Source organism: Tamandua tetradactyla, chromosome 2 (genome assembly GCF_023851605.1).
Source record: "Tamandua tetradactyla isolate mTamTet1 chromosome 2, mTamTet1.pri, whole genome shotgun sequence".
NCBI lineage: Eukaryota > Metazoa > Chordata > Mammalia > Pilosa > Myrmecophagidae > Tamandua > Tamandua tetradactyla.
Genome location: NC_135328.1, coordinates 139,516,780 through 139,531,882, shown reverse-complemented (window position 1 = coordinate 139,531,882; position 15,103 = coordinate 139,516,780). Strand labels below are relative to the sequence as shown.

The following is a 15,103-nucleotide window of genomic DNA, read 5'->3' as shown; positions in this document are numbered from 1 at the left end:
TACCTTACAACTGTGGATGCAATCTCCAATGCAAAATACTAGCATACTGAATCCTGCAACATAGAAAAATTATATGGCTTAACTACATGAGTTTGATGTCAGATTTGCAATGATGTTTTGACCCCTAAATATCAATCATTATGTCTTATCAATAGAATAAAAACCATTATGACATGATCATATCAAACATGCATTAAATATCTGACAAAAACCAACACCCTTCCACAACAGGTGTACTCACAAACTCGGAATAGAAGGGAATTTTCTCATTCTAATCATGGTCATCCTTCAAACACCCATGTCGAATATCACACTTAATGGTGAATGGACTAAATGATCTCTTTCAAATATCAGGAGCAAGACAAGATGTTCGCTCTCTCCACTTACATTTAAGATTGTACTGGAGCTTTTCATCAGAAAACTTAGGCAACAAAAAGAATTAAATGCCAGGCAGACCAGAAAGGAGAATGTTTATTCTATTCAGAGATGACATGATTTTGTATGAAGAAAATCCTAAAGAATCCCCTACAAACTACTATACCTAATGAGTTCAAAAAGGTGCAAGATATAAGATCAATCTAAAAAATTCAGTTCTATTTCCTTATATATGCAATGAATAATCCAAACATGAAATCAAGAAAAAAATTCTATTCAGTCACATCAAAAAAGATAAAATTCTTAGGAATAGATTTAACTGCATAATTGTAAATTTTACTTTCAGAAAATTAAAAACTGATGAAATGATGTAGATGATTAAAATAAATTTAAAAAATCCTATGTTTATGATTCAGAACACCAAATATTAAGATCACAATAATCCCTCATTTAATCTACAGATTCAATGAAATTTCTATTAGACTGAGCAAACTTTTTCTGAGAAATGATCAATAAGACTTGACACTCACATACAAAAGAACGTTGGGTCCTTATTTGCACAACATTTAAAACAACTCAAATGGATAAATACTGGAATAACAGAAAAAATTATTAAAATTTTAGAATAAAAGTGAGGTAAAACTTCATGACCTTGGATTTTCCAAAACCATCAGAAGAATGATAAACAATAGAAAATATATAAAATTGGGCTTCATCAAGAATAAAATCTTTTCTGTTTCAAAGGACAACATCAAGAAAGGGAAAAGAGAACTTAATGAATGGGAGAAAATATTTGCAAATCATATACCTGATAAGGAGTTTTGACTACAATATGAAACGATCATAAACAACTCAATATAAAGATAACAAACATTATTTAAATGTTGCAAAGGATTTCAATAGACAGTTCTCTAAAGATTACACCCAAATATACAAAACTGCATGAAAATATGCTCCATGTTAGTCATCTTGGATATCAAAATCAAAATCACACTGTGATACTACTTCATAGATACTAACATGGCTAGAATCAAAGACTCAGGATTTTCACAATAATATTCCTGGGATATCAGTGTTAAAAGATGAGCAACTATACATGTCACACAGTCCCATTCTCCACTGGATGCCTAGTAGGGAAGTGTCCCTTTGTAAAGTGACCAGACATTCATGTATTCCACAAATGGATACTGGGTACCTATTATGGGAAGGAACTTTCTTACTTTCTAGAACTGCAATGATGAAGTAATCCTCCTATTTTCCATTAATTTGATACAATACTTTCAGAGTCTAGATATTTGAAAATGACCATCTTCCATGATCCACGAGGAAAGCAAGGATAGAAGCTGTATTTGGGCATTCTGAATCATTCAAGAAGGAAAATCACATTGACTGGACTAACTAAGCAAACTGTCACCTAAATCATAATACTAACAGCCAGCGTTCATATGGTGATCAGCATTCATACTCTTGATCAGCTGCACACTTGTTCCATACTAATGACAATATTGAGATGGATAGAGTATAATGTCTTTTACAGAAGAGTACAGCTCTTTTCAATACCATGTATCTCCAAATCAGGGTGAACAAAGGGAGAGGAGAAGTGGAAAGGGAAGACTTGTAGTCAGAAGTAACAGCCTGTGTTAAGACTCTGGTACAAAGATACCTGAGGGGGTTCAGACAGGATATTGTGTTATTACAGTTGAAGAGTAAAGATTCAATCAGAGTCAGATGAGAAGTTTGGGGGAAATAGATATCCCATCACATTTAGTTATTAAGCACTGCATGTCCATCTCTTTGGAGATTATAACTTCTTTGAGAACAGAGAAGAGTTTAAATTCATTTTTATTATATATTCTGACCCACAATCCCTTGCCAACTGCTACTTCAACTGCTGCTGTTTTTCTTGTTTCTGTGTTTAGATTCAAACTGGCCCATGGAACTCAGCTATGTCAGTGATGATGTCACACAAGGGTTACTGGAAGTCTTGGTGCTCACTCATATCCCAACTGCTCTTCTGGGAGGTTGGTGATCTGAGATCTCCCTGTGGGAGAGCGACTTTGACTATAGACTGGCAGATAATTAGGACTAAATCCAAGGCCCCAACTCAGGAGAGGCTGGAACAGCTCCTCCAACTGGGAGGTGTGATAAAACCTTTCAGAAACCCCTCTTTTAAGTTCACATTCACCCAGACAAGATGATGCAGCAGTCTGCAAGGAAGAGACCTTTCTCTGAAACCTTAGGTAAGAATGGAAGGAAAACTGTCTCTGACTGATGGTCAGTGGGCCATGAGGCATTTTATTTTCCTGCCCAGATTTCCCCTAATTTCCCTGGAATTTGATTTATCTTGGGCCAGAGAAAAGATGTGTATTGGAAAGGAGGCAATAACTCACCAAGGTTTTCACTGAGAACATAATTCTTTCATGTGGTAGACCATTAACAAAATTGTGTAGTACGAATGAATAATACCGAAATAAATGAGTAAACAAACAAAATAATTAAGTGGCATCTCAGGGATTTCTATAATAGTTTCAAAAAAGTTGCTCACTTTTCAGTTTTGAAACCTAACTTCTTCACGTAGATGAAAAGGAAGGAAGGGGGCAACTGAGTCAGAAGGATGCGGGCAAGGGGAACAAGGTGGCCTTTTGAAGATTTTTACTTCACCATTATTACATATTGGGTATGAGAGTCACAGCATATTTTGAAGAATCTTGAAAAGAAAGCAAATGTTTAGGGAGTTCTGTGAGTGGGTAGTGTGATGGAGCCAGTATCACATATTCACCCCAGGTATCCTAGTCCTGTGAGCTCTGCTCCTCTCAGGCAGATGAGTTGTGCAGGCCCCTCCCTCCTTAGCTCCAAGGAAATGCATCCTATTTGTCTCCTGCCTGCTACTTTCCAAGGACCTAACACCATGTAAAGGCATAGCCTCACTTCATGATCATGGTTTTAATTCTTACTTTACTCAAACTGAGCTGCTACTGTAATTCATTCCCCCAAGCCAATTTCCTTTGCCCACCCTACCCCTCCTCTGCTTCTCTCATCTGCTCCGTCCCCTAGTGCAGCCTACCTTCCTGTTACCTTCTCCATCTCTGCCTGCCTCTAACATCCCCATGCATTTCAGTCACCCCTCTCTATCCAAAGACTCTGAATGGATTTTCGCACTTCATTCAACCCTGATATCAAGAACTCTTGGCTCCATCTTTTTTTTTCATTGTGAATAATCTGATCTTATTCTGAAATATACAGAAAACTTTAAGCTGATGATTACATACTCCCAGATAATTTTCTTTGCGGTTGCTGCATCATGACCATCTGAGATATATAGAATCATGACTTTAAGACATGGAGAACTGTGTTCTGGATACATTATTTGATCCTGAAAGAGATGACTTAATAAGGATATGTTAATGGAAGTTTTATTCAGGGAAAACACCTTTTACATGGAATTATTGCTTAGTGAAAATGATAAAAATGAGAGGTATAATGGTACGAAGTAAAACAATTTATTCAAATTCCTTTCTTTAAACGTGATTTCCTTTATATAAGCTTTCCCTGAAAAGAATTTGAAATCAGATTTTTAAAAAAAGGTTACCATTACTTCTATTTCACTATTCACCCTCCAAATTACTAAGATTATTTTCACAGAATACTTCTTTTAGAGAAGTAACATAAAATAAGGAAAGTTCAGGCACATGGGGTAATTTCTACATTCCAAAGCAGAAATCAATTGGAATTTAAAAATCAAAAATAAAAGAAAAATTTTAAAGGATGAATCTACAATTGAAAACATAAAACCCCAGTATGTATTAGTACTTCTGAAGAGTAAAAATGTTTGTGATAAGGTGATACCTTAATTAATATAATGTGCACAGGACATGAAGTTGCCCACATAGTGTCTCCAAAGTAAAAGGAGCCCTGTGAAAGGAGAAAGAACTGACAAGATTCAGTAGTGTCGGGGAAGGTCTGGATGGAGAAGTCTCAAGTGATCTCTGAGATAAAAGCTTGAGCTCACTGCTGTCCACCCATGATTCAAACAGATCATTAAAATAACTCTGTTTTCAGATATTGTGACCGAAGAGGAGAGTGCCAAGCAGCCTACGACACAGAGATCAAAAAGTCCAGAGTCCAGGCCCAGTAAGATCCCAAGGGTGTCCGAGAGCTCTTCTTCCTCGACTTCGACTGAGAAGACCTCAGATTCAGCAGACTCCCAGTCCGGGTCTCCTGCTGGGCAGCAATGGGTCAGGTGTGCCTATTTCACCAGAGTGCACACAGTAAAGGGTGTAGCTGTTGAGTGGCAAACCGGAAGCACATTCTCACCCGTGGGAAAAGCACCCCAGGTCTTTGAGGCTGAGCTCTCTGAAGAGAGCACCATCGGCTCTCTCCCAAGTCCAACCAACACCAGGTCCCTGCTCAGCTCCCCAGAGCCCTTCCAGGAGCAACCTGACATACCCACCCCCGAGCCTGTTGTCCATCTGGAGGAGGAGGAGGAGAGGGCCCGGGCTGCGACCCCAGAAGGGCTAGTCACCACCGAGCTCGGGTTCCGCTGTGTAGCCTGTTGCCGGGTGTTCCCGAGCAGGGAGGTGGTCCTGGCGCATGCAGAGCACGGCGTCAAAGAGGGATTCAGCTGCCGTGTCTTCTATGAAGAGATGCTGGAGATGCAACGGCCCCACTCAGAAAGGCGCCCTCATCGGCGGTGTCTCCAGATGGCCCACCGTTGCATGAAGGCCAATGTGAGAAGGAAAATAAAAGTAAAGGAAAAAGTCTGTCGCCGCTTACAGGAGAAGTTGGAAGAACAGAGACAAGATCTGCGGCAATTGCAGCAGGAGTTGCTGAGGCTGCAGAACCACGAGGCGCAGCAGAAGAAAATGAGAGCAGCGCACCCTCAAGGGCAGAGGGGAAAGCGCTTAAAGACACCATAAAACACACTGACGTGGACATGGAAGGGGGTTTGGGCTGGGAAATGTGGGATTTTCTGTTGAAACTTCCCTTTAGGTTCCTTCAATCCATCTCCTCTTTAAGAAGCTCCCCTCCTTCCATTGTAACACCTCTACCCCACCCCATTGTCATGGGCAGTACCACCCTAGAAGGAACTGGACTGTAACAACCTCAGAACAGCTGACATCAGTTCAGGCTCAGAGTCCCACCCAGGCCAGGAGAAGACAGACGCCTCATCTGGATAGTGAGTTTTACAAGGCTCTGCACGTGAGCCACACGGTAAGTTAGGAAGGAGGATATGGGGTATTGTTGGAACACGGGAGGCTGAAATGGGTCATAGCCTAGGTGACTCCAGGGGAAACGTGTTTCTGAAGGATGCTATAACAGATTTTTAATGCAGAAGGAAGAGGAGCAGTGCCAGACTGTGGGGGATCCTGCCTGCCTGGAAACAATCTACCAACATTCAGGCAGTGAAAAGAAGGAGGGCCCTGGCACAGGACAGGAGGACATCATGAAAAAGAATGAGTTCATGATATCCCAGTAGTTGCCTCACAGAGAGAATCTGAATTGGGGTTTAGCATGTATTGCTTCCTCTTGATTTGAGTGTAAGCAGCAGCTGGTATAGAAAAATTCCACTGGGTGTTATATTTTCTAAATAAGTGTAGAACCAGTAGCTCATGGATAACTGCTGCAAAGATGTCCTTGACTATATACAAACACTTTTCAATTTTCTTTTAAGTAGATTTTACTCTGTGGTTTTATTAATATCTTTGACCTTTGTTGGCTTTTATTTTTTCTCTTCTATAACTCAACTATCCTGAGATCCTTCACTGGAACAACCTGAGCTGAGAGTAAATGCATAAAAGAGAGCACAAAATCTCCGAAACCTGGACAGGACAACATACTAGACAATCACATATGAGGAAGAGATGGGAAATTCAGAACCAGATTCATTAATGAGGAAAAAAGTCTAGTCACATGCACAGCATCAAGTCCCTGGGCCTGGAAGTCTTGAAGGTGACAGGGGCATTTCCACCTACTTCAGAGATGAGACCCAGAGTGGCATGGGGAAGCCTTCAGAGACACTGGAAGGGGATAAGGGCCTGTCACATAGCATTTACAGTGTGTCCTATTTTTATTTCTCAGAGAGACAGTGATGGCTCCAGTGAGCAGAGTGAAGTTGGGGCTATGAGATGACATCCATCTGTACACCACCATCAAGAAAAACAAAAGCCAATGAAGCACTGATGTACTGCAGTTGGAGACGGGCAGAGGATGGCTCATGACTTCCAACAACCTGAAGACTTTTGGCCAAAATATTCTTTTTCCTTGATAGCTGCATCTTCTCAGTTAACTTCCTCTATGGTAAGTCTGGTGAAAAAGGCTACAGTATCCAAGAGTGAGTTTTCAACTGGAGCAATGGGGTGGAAGGTGTTAGCACCACAGGAGAGTAAGAATCCTGTGGAGGCCCATATGTTTCCTAGTGAATTGTCCATTGTGTCCAGTTGCTTCTTTATCTCTAGACATAAACATGCAATATGTACTTCAAGAATAAGTCAATTAACACTTGGAATTGCTTTCTGTCATTTCTAGATATGAGATCAGAAGAGGTCACTGACTCCAAATAGGAAGTAGGAGATCACTGGGTCTGGACTTTTATGCACTTTGTGGACATGCTTTTCTTCCAATCATTAACATCTTGGTACACCATGTTATAGTATGTTTTTGTTGCCTATTTAGAAAATAACAAACAAAATTTGTTAATACATTTTAACATATATAGGTATTTAACTTACAGACTGCATTGTCACATTACGAGAATTGTAAACTTTTATAAAGAAATAAGCAGAGCCATGCCCTCATGTAAATTGTACCTCCTCCATCAAGATGTGCAATTTTAACAACACACATGTATTGTTTCATGCTTTATTCCTTTTGGAACTTATATATAGGTACAGATACACATGTTCATCTCTGTTTGCTTTTAGGGAATACAGGCCACACTCTCCCCACTTGCTATCTGTCGTTTAACAATTAATCATGGTTCCCTGTAATTCAGTACATATGGCACCCACAATATCATTTCAATTGTTTAATTTTTAAATTCTTATTAATACATGTGTTATATAAATGGTAACTATTACGGTACACTTCACACATGTTCATAAATAACTCTACTGGGGAGCACATGTCCGAGTTCTTTATGTCCTGTCTTTTCTGCCTGTTCTGACTCTCTACTCCCCGTACTTGTCCCACAAATGAACCCAAGGTAATTTATAATAAATATCTACTAAATAGTCTACCTTATAGTTCATGCCTAAATAATCATACCCACATATCCAAATCTATCTATTTTGCACACATGTATATGTATGCATGTCTTTAAATATATTATTTGTATTCTTTCAACCAAATGAGCTCATTTTATGTATGCTACTCTGCAACTTGCATTTCTCCCAATACAATACTTGACATTTTTCTTTCTCAACTGCTATTGCTCCCTTTCATTATGATGGCTGCCTAATATACACTATGGTTTTACCATATATTATTCTATATATTACCATCAAAGGGAAGTAATTTTCATTCTCCTTTTCTGTCACTATTGACTTTAAAGCTGCCAATATTTTTTCTGTACATTTCTCTCTGAAATAATTTCAAATGGTGAGATTTGCAGTTTAGTATATTTTAGAATTTTGTAGCTATCACTAAGTTGCTTTCTGTAAAATCATGTAATAATGTTCTTCTTTGACAATGCAAGTGCATATGCTTTTCCGCACAACCCAGCATATAACAGCTATATTGGTTTCTTAAATTTGAACAGCTTCACTGGTACTTTGACATTTTTTTCCATTTAGCAGTATTTGTGAACAACTTCATTTGCCTATCTCAGGCATTTTGATTTTTGATGAATGTCCTGCTTTAATTCATCCTTCATTTTTCAAGGGCTGAATTTTTGTACCTATTTTCCTACTAAGATGAAAATTCATAGATTCATAGGTGGTTAGGTGGGAGAATTCTTGCCTTCCATATGTTCCCAGACCACGCAGGGTCTTGCATTCCCAGAACATGCACCGCCCCCCCCAAAAAAGAGTTATTAAACCTATGTCATCTACATTTAAATAATGTTCCAAAACAATTATTTATTATTAATGCATACAATTCAAATTCCCATATTGATATCATGGAAACTGCATTTCATTTATGCAACAAGTCTATTCATTCAGTAAGATGGCATAATTTTTCATTTAATTGGGCTTCATTTTATTTATTCCAATAGATTATTTCCTTCATATGTTTTGTATTTCTGCCAAATGTTTTATGAAACAGTTTGTAAATTTTACAGTTTATTAAGAGTTCTGCTGGTAATAATTTATTAGAAAAAACATCAATGCATAATTTGGACTGCAAGAAACTCATCCTTAAATATTATCTGGTTTTTACTGATTTTAGCCTTATCCAGACCAATTAATCAATCCCCCTTTGGTAACTAGTCCTGGTTATCAAGTCTCTGATCTCTAAATTATTATTTACTGTGGAGAAGTGAACAGTAGTTTAAACAAGCAGATTTTTTTCTACAGCATCCTTGAGTTCAGAATGCAGGGAGAATACATTCCTCTGGTATATTTTCCTTCTGATTTGTTTTAATTTTGATTTCCTCACTTAGTATCTTTAATTACTCTTTTATCCTAATTTCTATGTTTTGCTTTTCACAATTATGTGTTTATCTAGCAGAAATATATTTTGTGTATGGTGGGGTGCTGATGTCCTTTTGCCTCTGTGCATCAGGAGTGACCAAATTTTAGTGAGGAAACAGCAGGAGGACAGTGGTTGGGGCTGCTGAGGCTGAATGGGGAGTAGAGTGAGGCCTGAGGCTCCCAGCCTGGCTGCCACCAAGTCAGTTGGTGGCAGGAACAGAGCCTCACAGCTTGCATTGCCTGACCCCAAGCCACTTCACCTGGAACTGAATAAAAAGGCTCATCCACAGGGCTCGGCATGATGAGAGGAAGCTGCAGACTGAGGGAGGCAAGGTCCAGCAACTAGACCCAGTAGCTTGAGGCTGCAGCTGTCTGGCCAGCAGGCATATTGCTAAGAACTGAGTAAACAGGGGAAGTGATGGCCAGAATTCAGGAATACCAGTGAAAACTCAGGAAGGCTGATGGAGAAGTGGTTGCAAAGGTGTCTCTGCATCTGCCCTTCCAAGAGACTCCAGGGATGCACTTACCCCAGGTGACAAAATTCTGGGTGGACCCACTTGCTCCTGCCTGGATCAGAGCCTGCCCTATCCTCAAAAAGGCTTTCCCAAGGTGCTCACTGCCGGTGAGGGATCTCCATGACCACAGCTGGTCTGAAATTCATTAAGCTGCTTTGGGCACTGAAGGAGGAGGATGAAGGGCTCCACCTGGCTACTTCCCTTACAGCAATTCTTCCCATATTGGGCCAATTTCACCATCATGGGAGTTTTTAGCCTATTTTAGGGACAGCACAGCATTTTGGAAGTAAATGCTTCAGGGAGAGCTGGTTCATGCAGCCTAGTGCACACGTGTCACTCTCACACTGTGGTATTAGGCTACTGACACCATTTCACTCCTGCTCCTTCCAACACCATGAGCTTTGTGTTGCATTTCATGGTTTCTTTCCCATTGTACACTTTCCTAGATATTTTCTGCTCTATTTCTTTATATCCAAATTATTCCCTCAGATGTAATCCACCTGCTTTCCTTTTCCCCTACTTAACTGACTCTGTTGCTCTCAAACCAAGCTTATAAGTGCCCCATGGATGTTAATAGAGAGTTGATCCACTTGCTTCCAGCTCCTGTTGAGTTCAGCATTGTGGGCTTCTCAGAATCTGTTTTTCCTCCAAGGTCTTCAGGCAATTCTGATCTCCAAGAGAGACATGTCCTTTCAGAGGTCTGCTTAGACCTTGAGCACAGCTGTTGCACATCCTCCCTTGTTCCACTGCCTTGCATGATCTTGATGGGACACTTAGGAAGATCATGGGATTAAACTGCAATGATTTCTTGCAGCAACACCTGCACTAGTCAGGGTGAGAGAATTTCAGTTTGATCTGCTACCATGAGTAGCTCTGTATGCACTGTCCTTTGTTCAGATTAAATTATAACTGTGAAATAAACTCAAAACAGACTCCATATGTATCTTAATGGTCATGAGTTAACAAAAGGCAAAACAGTTTTAGCTATAATTGCCAGTTTATAGGCCAAATCGCTTAAAAACATAAAATAAAAGTAATCTTAAGTGAACTATAATTTATTATTCAATCTATATATTATAAATATTGTATTGCACTTTACAAGGAGATGAAGTTTAGCCATAAGAGACATTCAAACATCAGCAACTTTTTTTTCCTAATAGACACAACTACTAAGTAAATGCAACTTTTTTTAACTAAATAAGTATTAAAATATTAAAAAATGAATACATTTTCTGGGATGTAGTTAAACTGGTCTCAGAGAGTATATTATTTAATATGTATATTCTAAAATAAGAAATGTTAAAAATTAAAATCATCTACTCCATATGCAGATGAATTTCTCTGCCTTGTACTGCACTGAGTTTTTTGACCATGAAGAAATCACCATTGGATCATACATGCCTTTCCCGCCCAATCTGACACACCTCACAGGAAAACCGGGGGAGCTGCAGGGTGTTCTCTCCCACAGAAATTGCTGGTATCCCCAGGATTAATAGTTTTACCAGAAATGACACTCCCTCTAAACGTAATGAGGGATAACTGGGGATTGTTAGTGATGGGGAAGGAAAGAAGGAAGTGACACTTTGAACAGGAGGAAGGGAGGAAGTAAGACAGAGGACAGAATAATCACTATAAGAAGGGAAATGATTTATCCTAAAAATACAGCTTGGATCTGGGCATAGAACAACGAAGAAGAGAAAGGATGTCCCTGTCTTGGTGGAGCTGATGGAGGAGATGGGAGATGGGAGGAGGAAGATACTCAACAGGGAAATTAAACACAGCACAGAAGATGTCATGTGATGATGAAATAATGGAAAAGAATGAGCAGGGAAGGGCATGAGTGATGCTTCTGGGAAAGGGGGATCTTGGATTGTCCCTTTCTATGAGGGGACAATTGAGCACTGAACCATCCAGGGAACAAGAATTGCAGGATGAAAGGACAGATCAGGTGAAGGTTATGAATTGGATTTGCGAGTAGTATGTTTGAAGATCAGCTGGAAGCAGGAAGAGCCTAAATGTAGTGAGTGAATGGTGGCCAGAGGAGTGGGGGGTGGGGGGTGGGGTAAATGCTGTCACCAGGATAAAGAGATTAATTTTTATTTAAGAAAACAGTGTCTGTGAGATGGGGAAAGGCTACAACAGGAAGAACAGGTAGAGACCAAGACAGGAACTCTTTAAGATGAGGATGTTGATTGTCATACTGGGATGGGGGTCAGGGGGACACTTAAGATGCAGAGAATGGGGTCAGCTCCAAGACCTGTTCTGTAGAGAGCTAGAGACTGCTGATGCCTGTGTGTTTCCTTCCTTCCTTCTCAGGCAATAGTCTGTCCTCATGTATCTGGTCATCCCAGTCACCCATTCCTATACCCGGTTGGGAGGAATCAGCTCATTGGGCTATGTGTGCCTGAGAAATGACTGTGTCTCTAGTGCTCCTCTGCGTGTTCACTGGGTGAGGACCCTCCCAGTGCTCTCAGTAGCTTCAGATCTCCGTGAAAGCATACTCCAGACTCCGACCTGGGTGTAGTGATTCTGGACCCCAACATTGTTTGCTGAGGAGAGGCAGAGGGATGTGGGCTCAGTCTACAGACCTTTACCGGGGCTCCTACTTCTTTCAATGTTTCTTACCCCAAACTCTCCTATGCCCACATCTACAAGTTCAAAACCTCTTATCTTTCCTATCTCATGGAAAGCTCGGTTGATGATTGGGACAGATACACTCTTGTCTTTGCAGATTGAGAGGCGATCCATGTGTCTAACTCCTCATTTAGGAGATCTTTGCTCCATTAATTCTACTTCTATTTTCAACCTCACCTCTCAGCTCTACAGTCGAGTGTGCCAGTCTACCCAACCCTAGAGCCTTTTTTAAGTGTTCATGTTTGCAGGGCCTAGAGTTCATTCATCTCTGATGTTAACATTTAATTTTCTCTATATTCACTTCCTATTTGTAATAACCTGTATTAGATTAAACTGCCAGAATGCAATATACCAGAAATGGAATGACTTTTAAAAAGGGAATTTATTTAGTTACAAGTTTATAGTCCTAATCCTATGAAAAAAGCCCAAACTAAGGCACCCAAGCATAGACACCTTAATTCACGGGAGGCCGATGGGTCTGAAACACCTCTGTCAGCAAGGTAGTAACGTGGCTGGCATCTGCTGGTTCCTTCCTTGGGCTCCTATGCTTTCAGCCTCTGTTCCTGTGGGGGTTCCTTCTCCGAGGCTGGCTTTCATCTCTTGGCACCACTTGGCTCTCTCCAGCTTCTGACTTGCTTAACATCTCATGGCGACATCTGCTTAGGCTCCAAGCCTCTCCAAATATCCATGTCTCTGTTCTCCAAGTGCTGGCATCTGTGTCATCTCTGAAGTTTCTGTTGGTTCTGTCATTTCTGCTCTATCAGTTCTGATGCTTTTGTCATTTCTGTAGGCTCTGTCCTTTCTGGTGTTTCTCCAAACTGTTTCCCCTTTTAAAGAATCTAGTAATCTAATCAAGCCCCACCTGGAAGGTGGAGTCACATCTCCACTAATCAAAAGTTAATACCCACAATTAGGCATGTCATATCTCCATGGAGATAATCTAATCAAGTTCCTTACCTACATTATTGAATCACAATTAAATGAAATAGCTGCCTCCATCCACAAGATAGAATCAGAATTAAAACATGGCTTTTCTGGGGTCCAAAATATTTTCAAACTGCACACTCAGCTTAGCTTTAATATTTTTTATATCCACACTGATACCTTTTTCTTCCTACCACAAGGTACCTTCTCTTATAGAAAAATAAACATTACCTAGAACACCTCATTTTCTCATGATGCAGCAGTACTGTTCTTATATGGCTGACTTACGATCTTTCTATAATTTAGAACTCATTAAAAGTAAGGGGAATAAGCTGACATTATGATGAAACTGGTTGATATTCAAGGATATTCTAGCTGACAAAATTTACCTATTGTAAAGACAAAGTCCACCTCTGTTGAGATCCAGAGCATAGGATTAGTTTTCTGACACATAGAAGGCGACTCTTACTGTAATGTGAAGTTTGTAAAGAAGCTCACTTTCTTGAATATCAGAATACTTGGGTACTGGGTCAACTCCAGACCTAAAATAAATACACAGCTGCAACCACCACAACAACAACCCAGGAGTAAGGACCCCACTTCTTGTCGAAGCTTCGTGTCTCTTCCGTGTCCTCAGTGTCTGAGTCAGGATGGCATCCAGAAACCCCCGTCTCACTTCCCAACTCTGTCAACTGTTCCAATAAAGCCACACAAGGATAATGTCTTTTCACATATCTGGCAATTTGGAAGTGTTCTCTTAACGTCTCAATGGTGTTTGAAACCCTTTAAATGTAGAGTTCATTTTATCAAATTACATCTTTTTTAACACTTGCAAGTATAGCATATGTGCTTGTTTGGGGCTGTTTGAACCCCAGAAAAAAAAACTGTTCTTAAATTTAATTCATTCCTGTGAGAATAAACCCGCTGTAAGGAAGGCTTGTGATGAGGCTACTTCAGTTAAGGTGTGACCCGCCCCAGTCACTGTGGTTCTTATCCTATCACTGGAGTCCTTTAGAAGTGGAGTGAAACTCAGACACATGGAGCAAAAGCCATAGGACCAAGAAGCTAATATTCAACCGCACTTGGGAGAGAAGGGAGAGGCCAGGAGACACTGTCATGTGCCTTGCCGTGTGACAAGCGAAGGACAGAATATCACTGGTAGCTAGCCCCAGAACATCCGTCTTTGGGAATAAAGCACCACCTTGATTGTGCCTTGTTTTGGACTATTTTTTTTAGCCTTAAAACTGTAAACAAATTCACATTGTTTAACCTCACCCATCTCATGCTTGAGCAGCCCAGGAGACTAAAGAAGCAGAGTAGACACATTATATCTAATTAAAGGGACTCCCTCTGGCTTCTTTATCCAAGAATGTAACATCGTTGGCTGGTTCTTTTGTTTTCTTCTCTTGCTGTTTTTTTCATAACTTGAAATACCACATTTCTGTGATGCTTATTTTTCCATTTCCAGTTTTCCAGCTATAGATTGTTACCTATGTCTTTAGTGTTGACTTTTTGAATTTGTTCAATGGCTGCACAAGCCTCCTCAATGTTTTCTCCAAAGTGACATTTTCTTGACTCTTCATTGTTAGAATATCTACAATTGCATGCCACATCTCTTCAAAAGGCTGATTCCCATGCCAGAACAGCTTTCTCATAGATTGCAATAGTATTTTCCACAGGACTTGAGGTTGGCTTAAGACATTTGAGGCACATCCAGTAATTATCAAATATATATATATATATATATATATATATTTAGCATCTGAGATAGTTTTAATCAGGTCATTGAGTGTGACCAATATTTCTTCTTTGGGGACATCCTTCATTAATCAGGTTCAGTTACTCAGAAAATGTGTATTTACTTTTCAGTAGATACTCTTTTTCTTCTGCTGTGATTATGTAGAAACACCCAACTGGTTTTCAGTTTGTTCTTCAAGCTCAAACTGGGTAAGTACTGAGTTACGGGGCCTTTTCTGCAATCTTCTTTTGCTAGTTTTCCACCCAGTCAGGTGAGTTCTATTCTCT

The 15,103-nt window shown here is 40.0% G+C and overlaps 1 protein-coding gene across 2 annotated transcripts; it reads left to right on the top strand.

The window, feature by feature from the left end:
- Positions 1-2,340: 2,340 nt before the first annotated feature.
- On the top strand, positions 2,341-10,592 carry LOC143673991 (uncharacterized). Of its 2 annotated transcripts, none has more exons than XM_077149208.1 (5): positions 2,341-2,615; positions 4,435-5,586; positions 5,708-6,324; positions 6,454-6,672; positions 10,173-10,592. In XM_077149208.1, the coding sequence occupies exons 1-2, from the start codon at positions 2,570-2,572 to the stop codon at positions 5,289-5,291; spliced, it is 903 nt and encodes a 300-aa protein (XP_077005323.1). In that variant the 5' UTR covers positions 2,341-2,569; the 3' UTR covers positions 5,292-5,586; positions 5,708-6,324; positions 6,454-6,672; positions 10,173-10,592. The 2 variants fall into 2 exon arrangements, with proteins under 2 accessions (XP_077005323.1, XP_077005322.1); XM_077149207.1 differs by lacking the exon at positions 10,173-10,592 and adding an exon at positions 6,901-7,019.
- The last annotated feature ends 4,511 nt before the right edge of the window (positions 10,593-15,103 follow it).

Bases quoted from the DNA above. Each gene is read 5' to 3' on its own strand.
- LOC143673991 (XM_077149208.1), top strand. From the start codon at position 2,570: ATGATGCAGCAGTCTGCAAGGAAGAGACCTTTCTCTGAAACCTTAG. The intron at 2,616-4,434 runs GTAAGAATGGAA...CTCTGTTTTCAG, and splicing joins ACCTTTCTCTGAAACCTTAG to ATATTGTGACCGAAGAGGAG.